The sequence below is a fragment of the Pan troglodytes genome, chromosome 3 (genome assembly GCF_028858775.2).
Source record: "Pan troglodytes isolate AG18354 chromosome 3, NHGRI_mPanTro3-v2.0_pri, whole genome shotgun sequence".
NCBI lineage: Eukaryota > Metazoa > Chordata > Mammalia > Primates > Hominidae > Pan > Pan troglodytes.
Window position 1 is genome coordinate 73,885,700 of NC_072401.2, and position 15,841 is coordinate 73,901,540.

Here is a 15,841-nt window from a genome sequence, read left to right on the forward strand (position 1 = left end):
CAAGAGATTAACATTCACATTTGTGTCCATATATTATATGCATAAATGCAGAACAAAAATAAATTACATAGAAAATGTCAACAGACATGCTGTCACTATATCTTTCATATGTATTTTTACTACATAGATTCTTCCTAATTTAATTTTTGTATTTTTTTCCCTCCTTTAAGATTTAACAATGTTGATATAAAAAGAAACTTGCTAGCAGATTACATACATGCTCAAGTACTAGAACTGAATCTCAACTACTTCAGTTCCTGGTAGAATAAATGAATGAGTGTAACACACTAAGAAAAGTAAGTTGCTACTGAACCTCAATATTAAAAAGAATAGGAAACTGGGGTGAATTTAATTATCTGTTATTTATGTAAGAATTTGGAAAGGCTCACACTTTCAAGCTTTGGCTTTTTCTTTTTCTTTTTGAGATGGAGTTTCACTCTGTCACCCAGTCTGGAGTGCAGTGGCATGATCTCGGGTCACTGCAACCTCTGCCTCCCGGGTTTGAGCAATTCTCCTGCCTCAGCCTCCTGGGTAGCTGGGACTACAGGCATGTGCCACCACGCCTGGCTAATTTTTGTATTTTTAGTAGAGATGGGGTTTTACCATGTTGGCCAGGCTGGTCTTGAACTCCTGACCTCAGGTGATCCGCCTGCCTCGGCCTCCCAAAGTGCTGGGATTATAGGCGTGAGCCACCACTCCTGGCCCAAGCTTTGGTTTTCTTAAATAAATAACCAAACATTCCAAACATACCAAAAAGCAACAAAAACATGGAATGTTTGAGACAGCAGAAATAGCTTGGTATGACTGGATGTAATGTGCATGGGATCTAGTAGTTGGAGATGTCTGAAGAATTAGGACAAAACTAATTACGATTATGCTGGACTAAAGGATGAAATTGACAGGAATAAAAACAGAGGCAGGGGCATGGAGACCTAATGCAGAAATGCATAAGAAACAATTAATAACTAAAATAAAACAGTGGTAGAGGATAGAACAGAAGAAATAAGTTTAAGAAGCACTTAGCCAGGAGAAATGACAGAACTTGGTGAGTGGTATGTGAAGGCAAGAGAAAGAGATCTAGAAAGAATACAGAATGTGCACTTGGGCAAACATTGATGCTACCAACCAAAGTAGAGAATAAAGGAGTCGAAACCAGAAGAGAAAAAGTTCAGTACAAGGCATATGAGTACAAAAAGACTACACCCAAGTGGAAATGCCCAATGTAAAGGTGGGTATATGGGTCTGGAGTTTAGCAGAGAAGTTTGAGCCAGAGAGAGATGAAGGAGTCATCAATATACAGGCAGTATTTTGAACCAAGAGAGCAGATGAGGACACTTGAAAAAGATACATAAGACGAGAAGGGGTCAAAGACAGAATCCAAGAAAACAGTAATATTTCAGGGAGTGGACAGTTGAAAAAAAGCAAAAAAAAAAAAAAAGAGGCTTAAAAAAAAGAAAACTGGAAAAAAATGAAGTCATGGAAGAGTTTCAAAGAGCAATTATCAATAATATCAAATACCACAGAGTAGGTCAAGAAAACAAAGTCTGTAAGTATCCTTTTGGATCTAGCAATTAATGTTACTAATGTAATTAACTAGACCAGTTCACATAGTGAGTGCAGAAGACAAGACTACAATAGGTTAAGGAGTGAGCAGGAGGTGGAGAAGCAGAGACAGAAATGGAGATATCAAGTAAGACAGTCTTTGGAGAAGTCTGCATAGAGAGGGAGAAGGAATCCTCAAGAGGGGGAGGTAGTTAAAAGAGTTTTTTGGCCGGGCATAGTGGCTCATGCCTGTAATTCCAGCACTTTGGGAGGCCGAGGTGAGAGGATCACAAGGTCAGGAGATCGATACCATCCTGGCTAACACAGTTAAACCCTGTCTCTACTAAAAAATACAAACAATTAGCCGGGTGTGGTGGTGGGTGCCTGTAGTCCCAGCTACTCAGGAGGCCAAGGCAGGAGAATGGCATGAACCCAGGAGGCAGAGCTTGCAGTGAGCCGAGATCGCGCCACTGCACTTCAGCATGGGCGACAGAGTGAGACTCCGTCTCAAAAAAAAAAAATAAGAGTTTTTTAAAAAGGATGTTAGCTATGACAATAGAAGTACGTCTTCACAGGATTGTTATGAAGATTAAATTAATTAATCATTGTAAAGTGGTTATATAAGTACTTGTTAAAGAAAAAAAGAATAATTGATTAAAGTAAGGTCCTAAGGAAAAAAGAGGAAATGGGGTCGAGAGCACAGGCAACTCAGCCTTAAACAGGAAGAACAATACCCTGCCTACCAAGTCTTAAGATAGCCTGAGTACAAATATGGCTAATTTTAAAGGTAGAGATAGAAAGTTGAGACAAGGTGACATTCTCAGAAGATGGATTTTTTTTTTTTTTTTTTTTTTTTAAACAGAGTTTTCGCTCTTGTTGCCCAGGCTGGAGTGCAATGGTGTGATCTTGGCTCACCGCAATCTCTGCCTCCCGGGTTCAAGCAATTCTCCTGCCTCAGCCTCCCAAGTAGCTGGGATTACAGGAATGCGCCACCACCCCCGGCTAATTTTGTATTTTTAGTAGAGATAGGGTTTCTCCATGTTGGTCAGGCTGGTCGCCAACTCCAGACCTCAGGTGATCTGCTCGCCTCAGCCTTCCCAAGTGCTGGGATTACAGGCGTGAGCCACCGTGCCCGGCCGAAGATGGGTACTATATAAATTGGGAAAACAGCTTAAAAACAGGAAAATCTGGAATATGTGCTGAGAAAGAATAAACTCCAGCAAAAAAAGACAAATAACTGATAGGCAGCAGAGTAAGCTCAACTAAGATTGCAAACCACAATAAACTGGTGGCTTTAATCAGAGTAGTCAAGCTGTTTTCTCCAAACACTTCAGCCACCTCACAGAGATGGTAAGAAGTTTATGTTCATAAAGTACCTGAAAAAAATGAAAGTGTAATTATAAAATGAAAAAATGCCAGTAATATTAAACTCGTGCATATTGGATATTTTCAACATCTCTTCATGAAGTAAGTTTTTTGGTTGACATTATGATTTCCTTTTTTTTTTTTTGAGACAGAGTCTCTGTCACCCAGGCTGGAGTGCAGTGGTGCAATCTCGGGTCACTGCAACCTCCGCCTCCCAGGTTCAAGAGATTCTCCTGCCTTAGCCTGCTGAGTAGCTGGGATTACAGGCACACACCACAACCTCAGCTAATTTTTGTATTTTTAGTAGAGATGGGGTTTCACCATGTTGGCCAGGATGGTCTCAAACTTCTGATCTCAAGTGATCCACCAGCCTCAGCCTCCCAAAGTGCTGCGATTACAGGCATGAGCCACCATGCCTGGTCAATTTTCTTTAACTCCATTTTTATCCAACTAATCTTCAAAACACTTTAAAGATTTAGTTATACCAACACCTAAGTTACATCTATATTTGTGTGTGCAGATCACTCAAAAAAAATGCAGTCAATGCAGAAAATGAAAAACATGTTACCCAATTTAACCTTCAAGAAGCATATTAAGAAAACAAGCCTATAATTACCCAAATCAGAATTTAGCCAAGACATCAATAGAAATTATGAAAAGACAAAGCTTGCTATGGTTATAATATAACTCTGCATCTACTAATTCTCCTGATTCTTCAGAAAACTGTTGTATGAGGACTTCTGCTTATAGAGAAAACAAACAACAAAATTAGCAACACAAAAGAGTAACTTTCTAAGAGACTGGTGTTCAATATGACAAAATATATAATAAGAGTAGAAAAAATCACAAAAATACAATTATAAAACATAGCACACTTAATAAAATGTCTCCTGAGATGAAAACGGTAATATGGTTATAAAATTATATTTGGGGAGATAGATGATTCAGCTAAAAGAAAAAACAAACAAAAAACTACTATTCACCTCAATGAATAGTGAAGAGAATCGAGTAAATAAGTGCTCTTCAATCCATTAATCCTCCCACCTCAGCCTCCCAAGTACCTGGGACCATAGGCACATGCCACCACACTTGGCTAATTTTTAAATTTTTTGAAGAGACAGGCTAAGTAAGTAAAGCCACCTAAGCCATTCCAGCTATTAACTCTATTAACAAACCTGATGAAAAAGAGGAAAGCTGTATAAAAACTCAGTATCAGTAATTTCAAATATAACCCAATTCTATTTACAATCACAGCATACCTATCTCAATCCCTACTATGCAAGTAAATAAAAATCCTACCTGCTTGCTATAGTCTCTCACCCCACTTTCCATCATTGCTAACTTTTCTTGTAGCTGGTGGACTTCCTGTTGAAGTTCTTGAATCCTGAAAAGCACTTTAAATTAATGCCAATATACTTTTGTTAAGAAATACAAAATAAGAAACGAAGCTAGATGTGTTATTTCATAAATTCTATACTTTCAGCTTCTCAAACAGGTAGGACGTACTGTGCCAAAGGGTCCCCAAATCAATATAAAATACAGTACATCATCATGGAGAGTTGGTTTGTAACAACAGATTTAAAACTGAGTAGTAAATAATTTGAAACTCAGATACACTGTGCAAGAAACACCTCACTATTGCATTTCGATCCCCAGGAAAATTCTTTGAGGTACTGCTGCCAATTCTTAGGTTTAGAAAACTGAGGTTTACTCCACAATTCACAGACTTAGTAAGTGAAATAAGAAACTAAAATGTGTTTTCTGACCCTAACCCTGTATTGTCTACTACTACTTTGAAACCCTGGAAAAAAGATCATATGTAACTATAGCAAAAAACCTATTCCTTCTGGAACTTGTTAATTCCAACAGAATCAAGATTTTGTCCAAATTACCTGAATTGTTCAGGTACATTACGACATAATTAATCCATTTTCATATTGGAAAGACAAAGCCTGAAGCCAGGTCTGCTTTTTTTTCTTTTTTGAGACAGGGCCTTCCTATGTTACCCGGGCTAGAATCCTGTGGCCCAATCACAGCTCACTGCTGCCTCAACCTCCACAGCTCCATCAATCCTCTCACCTCAGCCTCCCGAGTACCTGGGACCACAGGCACATGCCACCACACTTGGGTAATTTTTAAATTTTTTGTAGAGAGAGAGTTTTTCCACATTGTCGAAGCTGGTCTTGAACTCCTGGGCTTTAAGCAATCCTCCTGCCTCGGCCTACCAAAGTGCTGGGATTACAGGCGTGAACCACAGTGCTTCCAGCCCCAGGTTTGTTTTTAAAAGAGATTTTCCATGGGGTGGAGTAAATGAGGCTGGATACGGCTTGTACCTGATGTTAACTGGAACCAACATTTTCTACTAATCTAGGTTTAGGAGAAGAGTATGTATGCAACTGCACTCATATAAATGCATGAATGACTCTGAATACAAACAAAATGTGCATATATAAATTAAACAGGACAATTAAAAAAGACTAATGTCACTTATGCAGCCCAAATAATTCCCTAAATAATACAAACATATTGTCTGAAAAGTCCTAGATTATAAGAACAAAACACTTCCCAGTTAAGGTCAAACAACTATATAAAAATATTATGTGACAACTGAGTGAAGAGATCCTAATCAGTAGCTCAAAGGGTCTTGCTCTGTGTCCCAGGCTGAAGTGCAGTGGTTCAATCTCAGCTCATTGCAACCTCTGCCTCCCAGGTTCAAGCGATCTGCCTACCTCAGCCTCCTAAGTAGCTGGGACTACAGGTGCATGCCACCATGCTCAGCTAATTTTTAAATTTTTTGTAGAGAAAAGGTCTCACTATATTGACCAGGCTGGTCTTGAATTCATGGGTTCAAGCGATCCTCCTGCCTTGGCCTCCCAAAGTGCTGGGATTAACAGGCATGATCCACTGCACCTGGTCCCAGTGCTCTTTTTTTAGCTTTATCTATTGAGATTAATAAAACCCCCCACATTCTCTGTATAATCTACAAAATAAAAAGCTACCTGCATGAACTATTTCCATTAGTGTATTCTACAGTTTGAAATGCTTCTCCAGCTATCACCATGGAGACTAGTGCTCATCCATTCCTTTGAGCCTCTTATAATTTTCTTAATGGTGTTTTGTGAATTTCTCATCTCATCTCTAGTACTGGACTACAAGCTTCTCAAAAACAGAAACACCATCTTCTTCATCTTTATATCCTCAGAGCACTTACACAGTGCCTTGCCCAGAAGGTTTAATAACATTTCAATCAAATGGAATTTATATATGATTCAAATGTAAGGAAATATAAACACAGAGCTAGAGAAACCATTAAGAAAGGAATTTCAAATCCAGTTACACATCTCTTCATATTTAACTGACATTTGACACAAATCTGAAGCAATAAAGATTCTTGCAAAAGATACCTCTTACTTGGAGACGACACAAAATGTCAAAGCAGCTCTACTTAAACAGGTTCTTGATGGCAATAATTTTTAAGCCAGTATGAACAGAAACCTTAGATATATGATCCATTTGATCAAAGTTTCAAAACAAGTAAAAACATTTTATATCAATCTGGAAGTATTTACTGAGTGCCGGTGCAAAGTTCTGTGCTAGACACTGGAGACACAACAGTTAACAAGAAAAAAAGCCCTCCTATCAAGAAACTTACAGCTAATTGAGTGCTCGATTAACTCAAGCCAAGAAAGAATTATTTAATGCACCTGTTATCAGCCACTTGAAGGAGGTCTGCAATGTAAGGGTCATCTGGTTGAGGAACTGGATATGAACTGACTTCAGAGGGAGGAACCGGTTCATCAATTTGCATACGCTGGCGCCTGAAAGCAATACTTCTTTTCTTGCCACCTAAAAAGAATGAGTGTCTTAAAAAACTAAGAAGAAACAAAACCATGTCTTAGAATTAAATATTCCAGGTTAGCCTTTCGGTTATAAAGTGTGTCTGCAGTTCATAACACATATTGACAAAATATTTTCTCCATCAATATATAAATATCCACCCTGATCTTTAACTAAACAATGCATTCCTAAAAACCTCAACAAGACACGGTTATCAAACAAGTTTTATATGCCTGCAAGCTTGGCATATATGCCCAGGCTTAATATGTTTGCCCACTAGATGGGGATAAGACTTTGGCAAGTTTAAAAGCTGAATGTGGCCAGGTATGGCGGCTCACACCTATAATCCCAGCACTTTGGAAGGCCGAGGCGGGTGGATCACCTGAGGTTGGGAGTTCGAGACCAAGCCTGGCCAACATGGTGAAACCCCGTCTCTACTAAAAATACAAAAAAATTAGCTGGGCGTGGTAACGGGCACCTGTAATCCCAGCTACTTGGGAGGCTGAGGCAGGAGAATCTCTTGAACCCGGGAGGCCGAGGTTGTGGTGAGCCAAGATTGCGCCACTGCACTCTAACCTGGGCAACAAGAGTGAAACTCCATCTCAAAAAAAAAAAGCTGAATGTGCCTGTGGTGTTCACTATTATGAGCTCAAGAAATTATCCCTAGCAGAAAACTGGCAGTGAGAACTAAAATATGTGTGGTTATTAGCTAATATCAACATAAAAGATAACTGAAATTGTAAGTAGCAAAGTTAGAATGAATGGAATGTCATCTGTAATATAAAGTCATGCTATAATCTGAATTAGGAGGGAATGTTTTCTTAATCTCTACAAGTAGCAGGACTAAATTTTCTTATGGCTAGATATATCTTGTCTTGGTCAAAAACACATGGACAATTTATCTCTTTAAGGATTTTGCCAAGATTAGAAGTGTATTTGAAAAACCAGCAGATCCTTGTGAAGAACAAACATAATCCACAATTTTGTCTCATTAGAATTCTAACAAATTTTGTATAGTCCTACAGAGGTAGGAGTATACAAAAGGAGTTTTAAGGATAAGAAAACTGGGCCAAAAGTATTTAAATGACCTGTTTGTTCACACACCTGAACAAAGCTAACCATTCCTTCTTTCTTTACCTCCTGGTTTTCCTCCTTGGTGGCTCCTCAGTTTCTTTCAGAAACTGTCTTCTTCCACCTGTCCCTTAAATACCAATTTCCCTCACATCTGACTCTGGGTCTCCTCTCTTCCCAGTCTACATAATCTCACTAGATAATTCTTACTACACCCATAGCTTCAATTACCATGAGACTCCAATGACTCTTAAATTTGCATCTCCACCAGGGCCCACACTTTTGAGAACAGATCTACATATCCTACTGTTTGCCAAAAATTTAGACATGAATGTCTTGTGGGTATAGCATACTCCACACATCCAAAAGTGGACTCCTGCTCTGCTTCCCACATTCTCTAACTTAAGAAATAGTATCATCCTCCACCTAACTCATTCACTCGAAAGAGAAGTCTGAGAATTCCTCTGTTTCCCAAATCTACATTTACTCACTATATTGATTATACATCTTGAATCTCTCCGGAGTCTATCCCATTCTTTCCTCAGGAAACCTGATTATCCTCTTTTTTGCCTTAATCTTCTAGTTATTTTCAAGGTTGACTCCCACTTTTCTCTGTCTCTTCTGCCTTTTGCTCACAGTCCCCATGTCCATCTATCTCATTTACTAAACTATCTCACACTCCACTGAGTCGTCCCCCACCTGGCTTCACAGTTCTAATCTGTCCACTCTCAGGAGTCTCCTCTCCCCTCAACTTCAGGCACACAATAAGATGACTACACTTTGGCCTTTGTCATCACTCAGAACTCTGCTGGCTTCTAGTTCTTCAACTCCAAAATTCCACTCTGACTGCAATCTTCATAGCAAACAAATTACTTTTGGTACTCATGATGCTCTTTAATCTGTCTTGACCTAGCCTCATAATCCAGCAGCCCCCTGTTACTCACTTAATTTCATAATCTTGATCCCATGGTTCAGCTATCTTAATGATTTTGTCACTAATATTGTAGATTCTACCACCAACCCATACCTGCTGAACAATCACCAACTCTGGATGTGGCCCATCATTTCCTTTTTTTTTTTGAGACAGGGTCTCACTCTATCACCCAAGCTGGAGTGCAGTGGTGCAATCTCAGCTCACTGCAACCTCCGCCTCCCAGGCTCAAGCAATCCTCCCACCTCAGCCTCCCAAGTAGCTGGAACTATAGGCTTGCGCCACTATGCCCAGCTAATTTTTGTATTTTTGGTGGAGGTGGGGTTTCACCACGTTCCCACACAGGTCTTGAAGCGGCCTCAAATGATCTGCCCACTTCAGCCTCCCAAAGTGGTGGGATTACAGGTGTGAGCCACTGCACCTGGACCCATCATTTCCTTTTCTTGCTCTATAACTACAAAGCATAATGCTAAAAATAGTAAAATAAACTAAGAAAGTACATAATTTCCAAATTCTTTAATGAGTATGGATTACTTTTACAACTAAAATAATAATGATAATAATAATAGAAAAAAGAATTTAAAATATTGATTAGAGAAAGCTCTGGGCATTAAAGTTAGACTAGTATCTAAGTAACTAATACTACATACATTTCTAAGCACATGTATAAATTACTACCCGGATCATTAGAAATAAATCAAGAAGTTTACGGTCTATTCAATATATATTTTCAAACACTAAAGTCTAAGCATGAAAATCCAATCCAAAGTCCTACTTTAGTCAATGGTGTTAATATCGTTAAAAGATTAAATGTGTATAATTTGTCTCGAGAAGGAATCGATTTACCTGGAGTTTGTACTACAGCATGCAAATTCTTTTCTTGAAGTTGTTGAATTCTTTCATTCTTAGCTTTGCTCTCTTTCTCCAACAGTTTGAGTTTATGAGCATATTGGTTATTCAGAAATTTCAGATCAGCTGTTTCACGTGCACATTTCTTCAATGAAGTTTTCAACTCTTAAAATGAAAAAGATTCAAAGGACATTTTAAAGATCAAGAAATCCAATGAAGTTTTTCCACTTCACAAAATACAAAAAGTCATATCAATTTAAAAGTCTCCACCTGCTTCTTATGCATGCTTTAGTTGACAATTATTCCTTCTTCTACTATTATTAACAAAACTGCAAATAACTCACTAAGCACAAAAAAGAATCTTCATTTTTCAGCTATTGTATTAGCCTAACGTACATCATAGCTTTTGATCCAGTAAATTGGGTCTGAAGCTAAAGGATTATGAATTCATACCATGGATTAGATAAAGTTTTCTACTGAATATAAGAATAATTCATACAAAGATAACCATATAATTATCTTTTCCCTAGTACCTTTGAAATCATCCTATTCTATTTGACAGCTCAAAGACTGACTATAAAACAGTCAGCATGATACATGGTTTTCACCTTATTTACTACTTTTATTTTCAGTAAGGGAAAAACAAAAGTTGTTTCAAGAACATTTCTTCAAATCCAGCATTTAATATTCCCTATGGCAATTTTAATTCTAAAATTTTAATTAAAGTTTTAATTCTAAAAATTTAATCCACATATAGTGATTATCATAGCTATATAATGCACATTTATTTTCCTTCTCAGGAACTCTTCAACATACCCTATAGTATTTCAGGGGCTATTAGCAGAAGGACTACCATATTTTCTTTTCTTTTCTTTTTTTTTGAAACAAGTTCTCACTATGTTGCCTAGGCTGGTCTCAAACTCCTGGGCTCAAGCAATCCTCCCACCTTAAACTCCCGAGTAGCTGGGACTATAGGCACACACCATCCAGCTGTAGGACTACTATATTTTCTAATCAATAGTTTTAAAATTAGACGTTAGCTTTTCCTTCTAAAACAAAAAGGACAAAGACATTGCATTTTAAAAATTATCAAATTTTCACTTACCTTTAACATGTTGGTCTGAATGTTCTCTCAGTTTCATTAACTCTAGGTATAATTCATTATTTTCTCTACTCAATCTTGCATTTTCAAGTTTATAGGGTTCCAAAACAAAATCAAAATTGGCACTTTCTTTTTCAGCTTTCACAGCAGATAATTTTGATTGCCGAAGGCTCTCAGTTGTATGAACTAAGTCGCTAAAAGAACAGAAAATTTAAATACCAGGAAATATTTCATTAACTTTCTAATAACTAAAAACATATTTCTAAAGAGGCTTAAAATATAGTCATGCACCACATGATGACATTTTGGTCAACGACAGACCACATATAGGAAGGAGAGTAGTCCTGTAAGATTTATAATGGGGGCAGCTGAAAAATTCCTATTGCCTCATGAGATCCTGGCCATTGTTAACACTGTAGCACAACACAATACCTTTTCTATGTTTAGATATGTTCAGATATACAAATAGGCACCACTGTGTTAACAATTACCTACAGTATTCAGTATAGTAACATGCTATACAGGTTTGTAGCCTAGGAGCCATAGGATACAGACCATATAGCCTAGGTTTGTGGTAGGCTACACCATCTAGGTTTGTGTAAGCACACCCTATGATGTTGGTACAACGACAAAATCACCTAATGATGACATGTTTCTCAGAACGTATCCCTGTCATGAAACTATCCATGACTGTATTTGAAGACCAGTGAAGCAGACATAGAACTTAAGGGGGGGAAAAAAAAAGAACTTAAGGGAAAAGTGTCTCTCAATTATATCAGAAACCCAAAAAACTGTAATTCCATTCACAGAGAAAACCCCCAGAAATGTTGACTTTGAACAGTACAGCGTGAGTGGTGGCCTTTAGAGTTCTGCCATGTGGAAGGCCTGGATTGAGGACAGGGAAAAAACAGATAAGCTTCATGATTGAAAGACTTTCCGAAAAGCTACCCTTTTCTTTACCAAAGCATGAAGTTCAATCAGAAATGAGGTAAGTGGTTAGGGATCATATAGGTTGAAAACTGTATTTTTGTCTTTACCTGAAAAGTTTTTCTACCAAAGGTAAACACTCCACTGTCAGAGTCTGGCGGTATCCCAGCTGATCCAGTCTTTTCCTAATATTAATATACTTTCTTTCTACAGCTGTAGTCATCTCGTCTTCTAAAACAAGTTTTATTCACTTCCAAAAATTAAAGTCCTGAGAGAAAAGAATGAAACATCATTATCTTACTATAGCTATGATTGTTGTTTCACAATAAGAAGAAAAAATTATTTTAATATGAAGCAATTATTTTTTGTTTTTCTTCAGGTAGGTAGCCTTCTGGAAAATTCAGATTTAAAGCCAATGCTTATGATATTCCTGTTACTGCATTAAAATAAATACTTCCTCATACAACTAAATGTAAAAGTTAAAATACTAAAGCTTCTAGGAGAAAACAAAGATTTTTCCTAAGCCTGAAGTAGGCAGAGACTTCTCAGAGAGGCCTCTTTTAAAAGCACTAAACATAAAAGATAAATTTGATAAATTGGACTTCATCAAAATTTAAAATGTCTGCTCATCAAAATACTCAATTAAAATAGAGAAGGCAAACCAAAGAGTGGGAGAAAATATTCACAATATCTGACAAAGGATTTGTATAGGGAATATAAAAGGAATTCTTACAACTCAATAATAAGACAAACATCCCAATAAGAACATTAATTTGGGCTAAAACTGTAATTTAGTTGCGCTAAAGATTCGAACAGACACCTCACATAGGTGTCTGAATGGGAATGATGATATGAAATGGTGCTCAACAGTAGTCAACATGGAAATACAAATTAAAACAACAAGGTATATTTTCTCCCAAACTAGAATGACTAAAATTACAAGGACCGACAATAGCAAATGTCGACAAAGATCTGGAGCAACTGGAATCTTCACACATTGCTGACAGGAATGTAAAATCACTTTGGAAAAAGTCTGGCAGTTTTTTTATAAAGTTAAACATACTTCTAGACTATAACTCTGTGATTTTATTCCCAGGTATTTATAGAAATAAAAAATATTCACAAAAAGACTCTACAAGAATGTTCACAGCTTTACTCACAGTAGCCCCAAACTGGAAACAACCTAAACCCCCATCAACAGCAGAAGGGATAAAGTATGATATATTTATACAGTGCAATACTAAGGGATAAAAGGAACTACTGATACACATCAACAGCATGGATGAATCTCAAAAACATTATTTGAGCAAAAGAAACCAGACAAATACTGTATGACTCCATTTACATGAGGTTGATGAACAAGTAAAATTAAACTATGGGGCCAGAAATTAAAACAAGAGTTGTCTGGGGAGGTGAGGCGGGCTGCAGATTGCCCGTTAAGAGTTAAGACACAACTTTTTAGGGTAATGAAAATATTACATTGATTGGGGTCGTGGTTACACAAGTGTATACATTTAGAGAATTTACTTTTCAAATAGTACACTTAAGCTGTATGCATTTCATCATGTAAATTTCACTTCAATTAAAAAAAAGACACACATAAGTACCTCTGTTCAAGTTTTTATCTTTGTCTTTTTAAATATTTATGAATATATTCCTATCAATCTGCCCTAAAATGGAGTTATCCAAAGAGCATTTCTTTTTTTTTTAATTTTAATTATTACCTTTTTTAGAGACAGGGTCTTGCTATGTGGCCCAGGCTGGTCTCCAACTCCTGAGCTCAAGGTATTCTCCCACCTCTACCTCCCAAAGTGCTAGGTTTACAGGTGTGAGCCAATACGCTCAGCCCAAAGATCATTTCTTTAGAAACTCTGCTCTTTTCTAACCTTTGCTAACTAACTGTAGTCACGGTACTCGTATTTCTAAGCCAAATAAAAATTTTGTTTTACATCTGTTGTTCTTCACAATATATAAAAAATGCATTACATGCATGAGCACACATGTAAAAGTCGATCCTCACAGCTACCCTGTGAGGGAGAAAGACCAATGATATCATCCCTACTTAAACATGAGGAAAGGCTGCCTCAAGAAAGTAACTCTTCCAAAACCACGGGGCCACAAAGTAGGTGGGCAGTCATCAGAGACCAGGTCTCCTGAGTCTCTCCTTGGTCACTCCTTTCTGTATATCTTTCTCTTTGCTCTTGTTAACTTTTTTTGAATGGCTTCCTCATAGATTTCCTAGGTTCTTTCCACAAGAGACACCTAAGTGATGCAGGGTTTTTAGGGAAATTCCTGCAGACATCAGAAATACACCTGACAAATCCAGGTGTATTACTAGCAGGGTGTAAACTTACAGGGGGTGTACCACTCAAAACATTTCCCCTCTTTGCTACCAACTCCAGTTACCCAGAGATAATACCTCCTCACATCCTGCTTTGGAGGGGAGAGAATGAGAATGAATATGAATCAATAAATCATGGCCAGGGCCTCAATACACAGGACGGATTAAAATCCTCCCAGATAGAAACATGTTAGGCCGTCCCCACCCATGAACTGTTGTCTTTCCCCATAACCCCCATCCAAATATGGTGGCTATACTCTAAGTTTCTAGCAAAGCAACATAAAAGGTTAGGTTTGGGGGTCCGCCATACATATACGTGTAGAAGTATCCATCTACTTAACTCTGGGGGTTGGCGTCTGAAAACCAGTACATTTAATGCTGTATGTATGTGTGCACAGGGCTTAAGAAAATAAACAAGAAACCCCAAACGACAACAAAGAAACCCGTTAGCTGTGGTTATCTCAGAGTCCTTTCTTATTGAACTCAAAGTAGTAAAGGCTGGAAAGCAGTGGAGAGGCTTCAAAGGAGCTGGGCAAAGGTTAATTAAAGGCTGTCGTCCTACGCTTTGCGACATTTTTGTTACAAAGAGCATGGATGACTGTTACACTGAGAAGGCAGTTTAATGTTTAAATCTATCCATTGGTCAACAGCAAGCCTGTCTGCACGGCCCACACAGACGCTCCTTGACGAGCCGGCCCAAGCTCTCCTCCACCCAATCTCCGGTTTGCAACTTTACCGTCGGGTGTTGACGGGAAGGGGGTCCAGGGAGCGGGGTGGGTGGGAAGAGTCCCCGCGCCCCTCCCCGCCCGGTCCGACCCGGCCTGGCCTCACTTCCTCCCGCGGCCGCGCGGCCTCCCGGCAGTGCCCGAGCCCGGCCCGCGGGTACCGCCCAGAAGGCGAAGGCGCCACCACCGCCGCAGCTGGCCCCCTGGCTCCCACGTCCGGACTCACCGGCAGCTCCAGGCGCCGTTGCCTCCGCCTCCAGCCGCATTGCCCTCAGGCCTCGAGTCCCCCACTAGCTCCTTCCGTCCAGGCACGGACTCCGGCGCTAGAGCAGTTTGAAAATGGCGCGGAGGGACGATCGGGGCCGACACGGAGGAGGCGCCGCGGTTGCCCCGGTAACGGGAGCGGCGGACGATTAGCGGCTCGCGGCGGGGACGCGCTTGGCGACGATGGCGGAGCCCCAGTGCCCGGAAATGCAACGGCCCGGACAGCGCGAGGCCACGGCGCCCCCTGGAGGTCGGCGCCCGCGGCCAGCAAATGCCAAACCTCAGCTGGTGCCTGAGCTGGCATCCTCTTCCTCCTGTCGGCGGGAGGTGTGGATCACCTACTGCGTGCGGGGAACAAACGCCGCCCCAGTACCGGTCCCTGCAGCGGAGTAGCCTTCACCTGCAAGGTGAACGCCTGCTCACCACGTAATCCCCAAACGCAGATATCACGTTGTCTCTGCAACTTTCCCTGACAACCACCCAATGCAATTAATTATCGCACAATAGTATCTCCCGCAGGCTCTCTGTAGAACCATAGAATTCATCCATCAAAATACAATCATTTGTTGATCCGTCTCTCTCTGCCGCCCCCAAATGTGAATTCCTTGAGTCAGAGACTATTCTACTCAGCAAAACATTTGTGAGTGGAATTAAATTGAAATAAACCGTTATAGTCCACTCACAGATGGAAAACACATAGTAAAATCCTAGAATTCCATTTCTCCCCTGAAAATTTCCCAGACAATCAGAGGGAGTTTCATTCTTTCCTGTTTACTTTTCTCCCAAATAGGCCTTCTGAGGCAGCAGAATAGGGAAGGAAGTCAGAAGACTGACCAGCTCATACCTATGGAATGCCTATCATACATACACTTAAAATTATGGCAAGC

General features: G+C 39.5%; 1 protein-coding gene across 6 annotated transcripts in view; it reads right to left on the minus strand.

Annotated features, from left to right (window-relative positions):
• The window catches only part of CEP135 (centrosomal protein 135), a 106,321-nt gene that overhangs the window by 69,217 nt on the left and 21,263 nt on the right, over window positions 1–15,841 (minus strand). For 4 of the 6 annotated variants that reach the window (XM_063808871.1, XM_016951706.4, XM_016951705.4 and 1 more), the window contains exons 1-6: window positions 14,917–15,832; window positions 11,735–11,892; window positions 10,701–10,891; window positions 9,593–9,760; window positions 6,612–6,753; window positions 4,207–4,291 (exon numbers count right to left, since the gene is read on the minus strand). In XM_063808871.1, coding sequence (XP_063664941.1) covers window positions 4,207–4,291; window positions 6,612–6,753; window positions 9,593–9,760; window positions 10,701–10,891; window positions 11,735–11,847 — 699 coding nt within the window. In that variant the 5' untranslated portion in view covers window positions 11,848–11,892; window positions 14,917–15,832. Of the gene's footprint in view, window positions 1–389; window positions 2,265–4,206; window positions 4,292–6,611; window positions 6,754–9,592; window positions 9,761–10,700; window positions 10,892–11,734; window positions 11,893–14,916; window positions 15,833–15,841 lie in introns of those variants that run through there. The other 2 variants (XM_016951704.4, XM_054683114.2) reach the window with 2 other exon arrangements.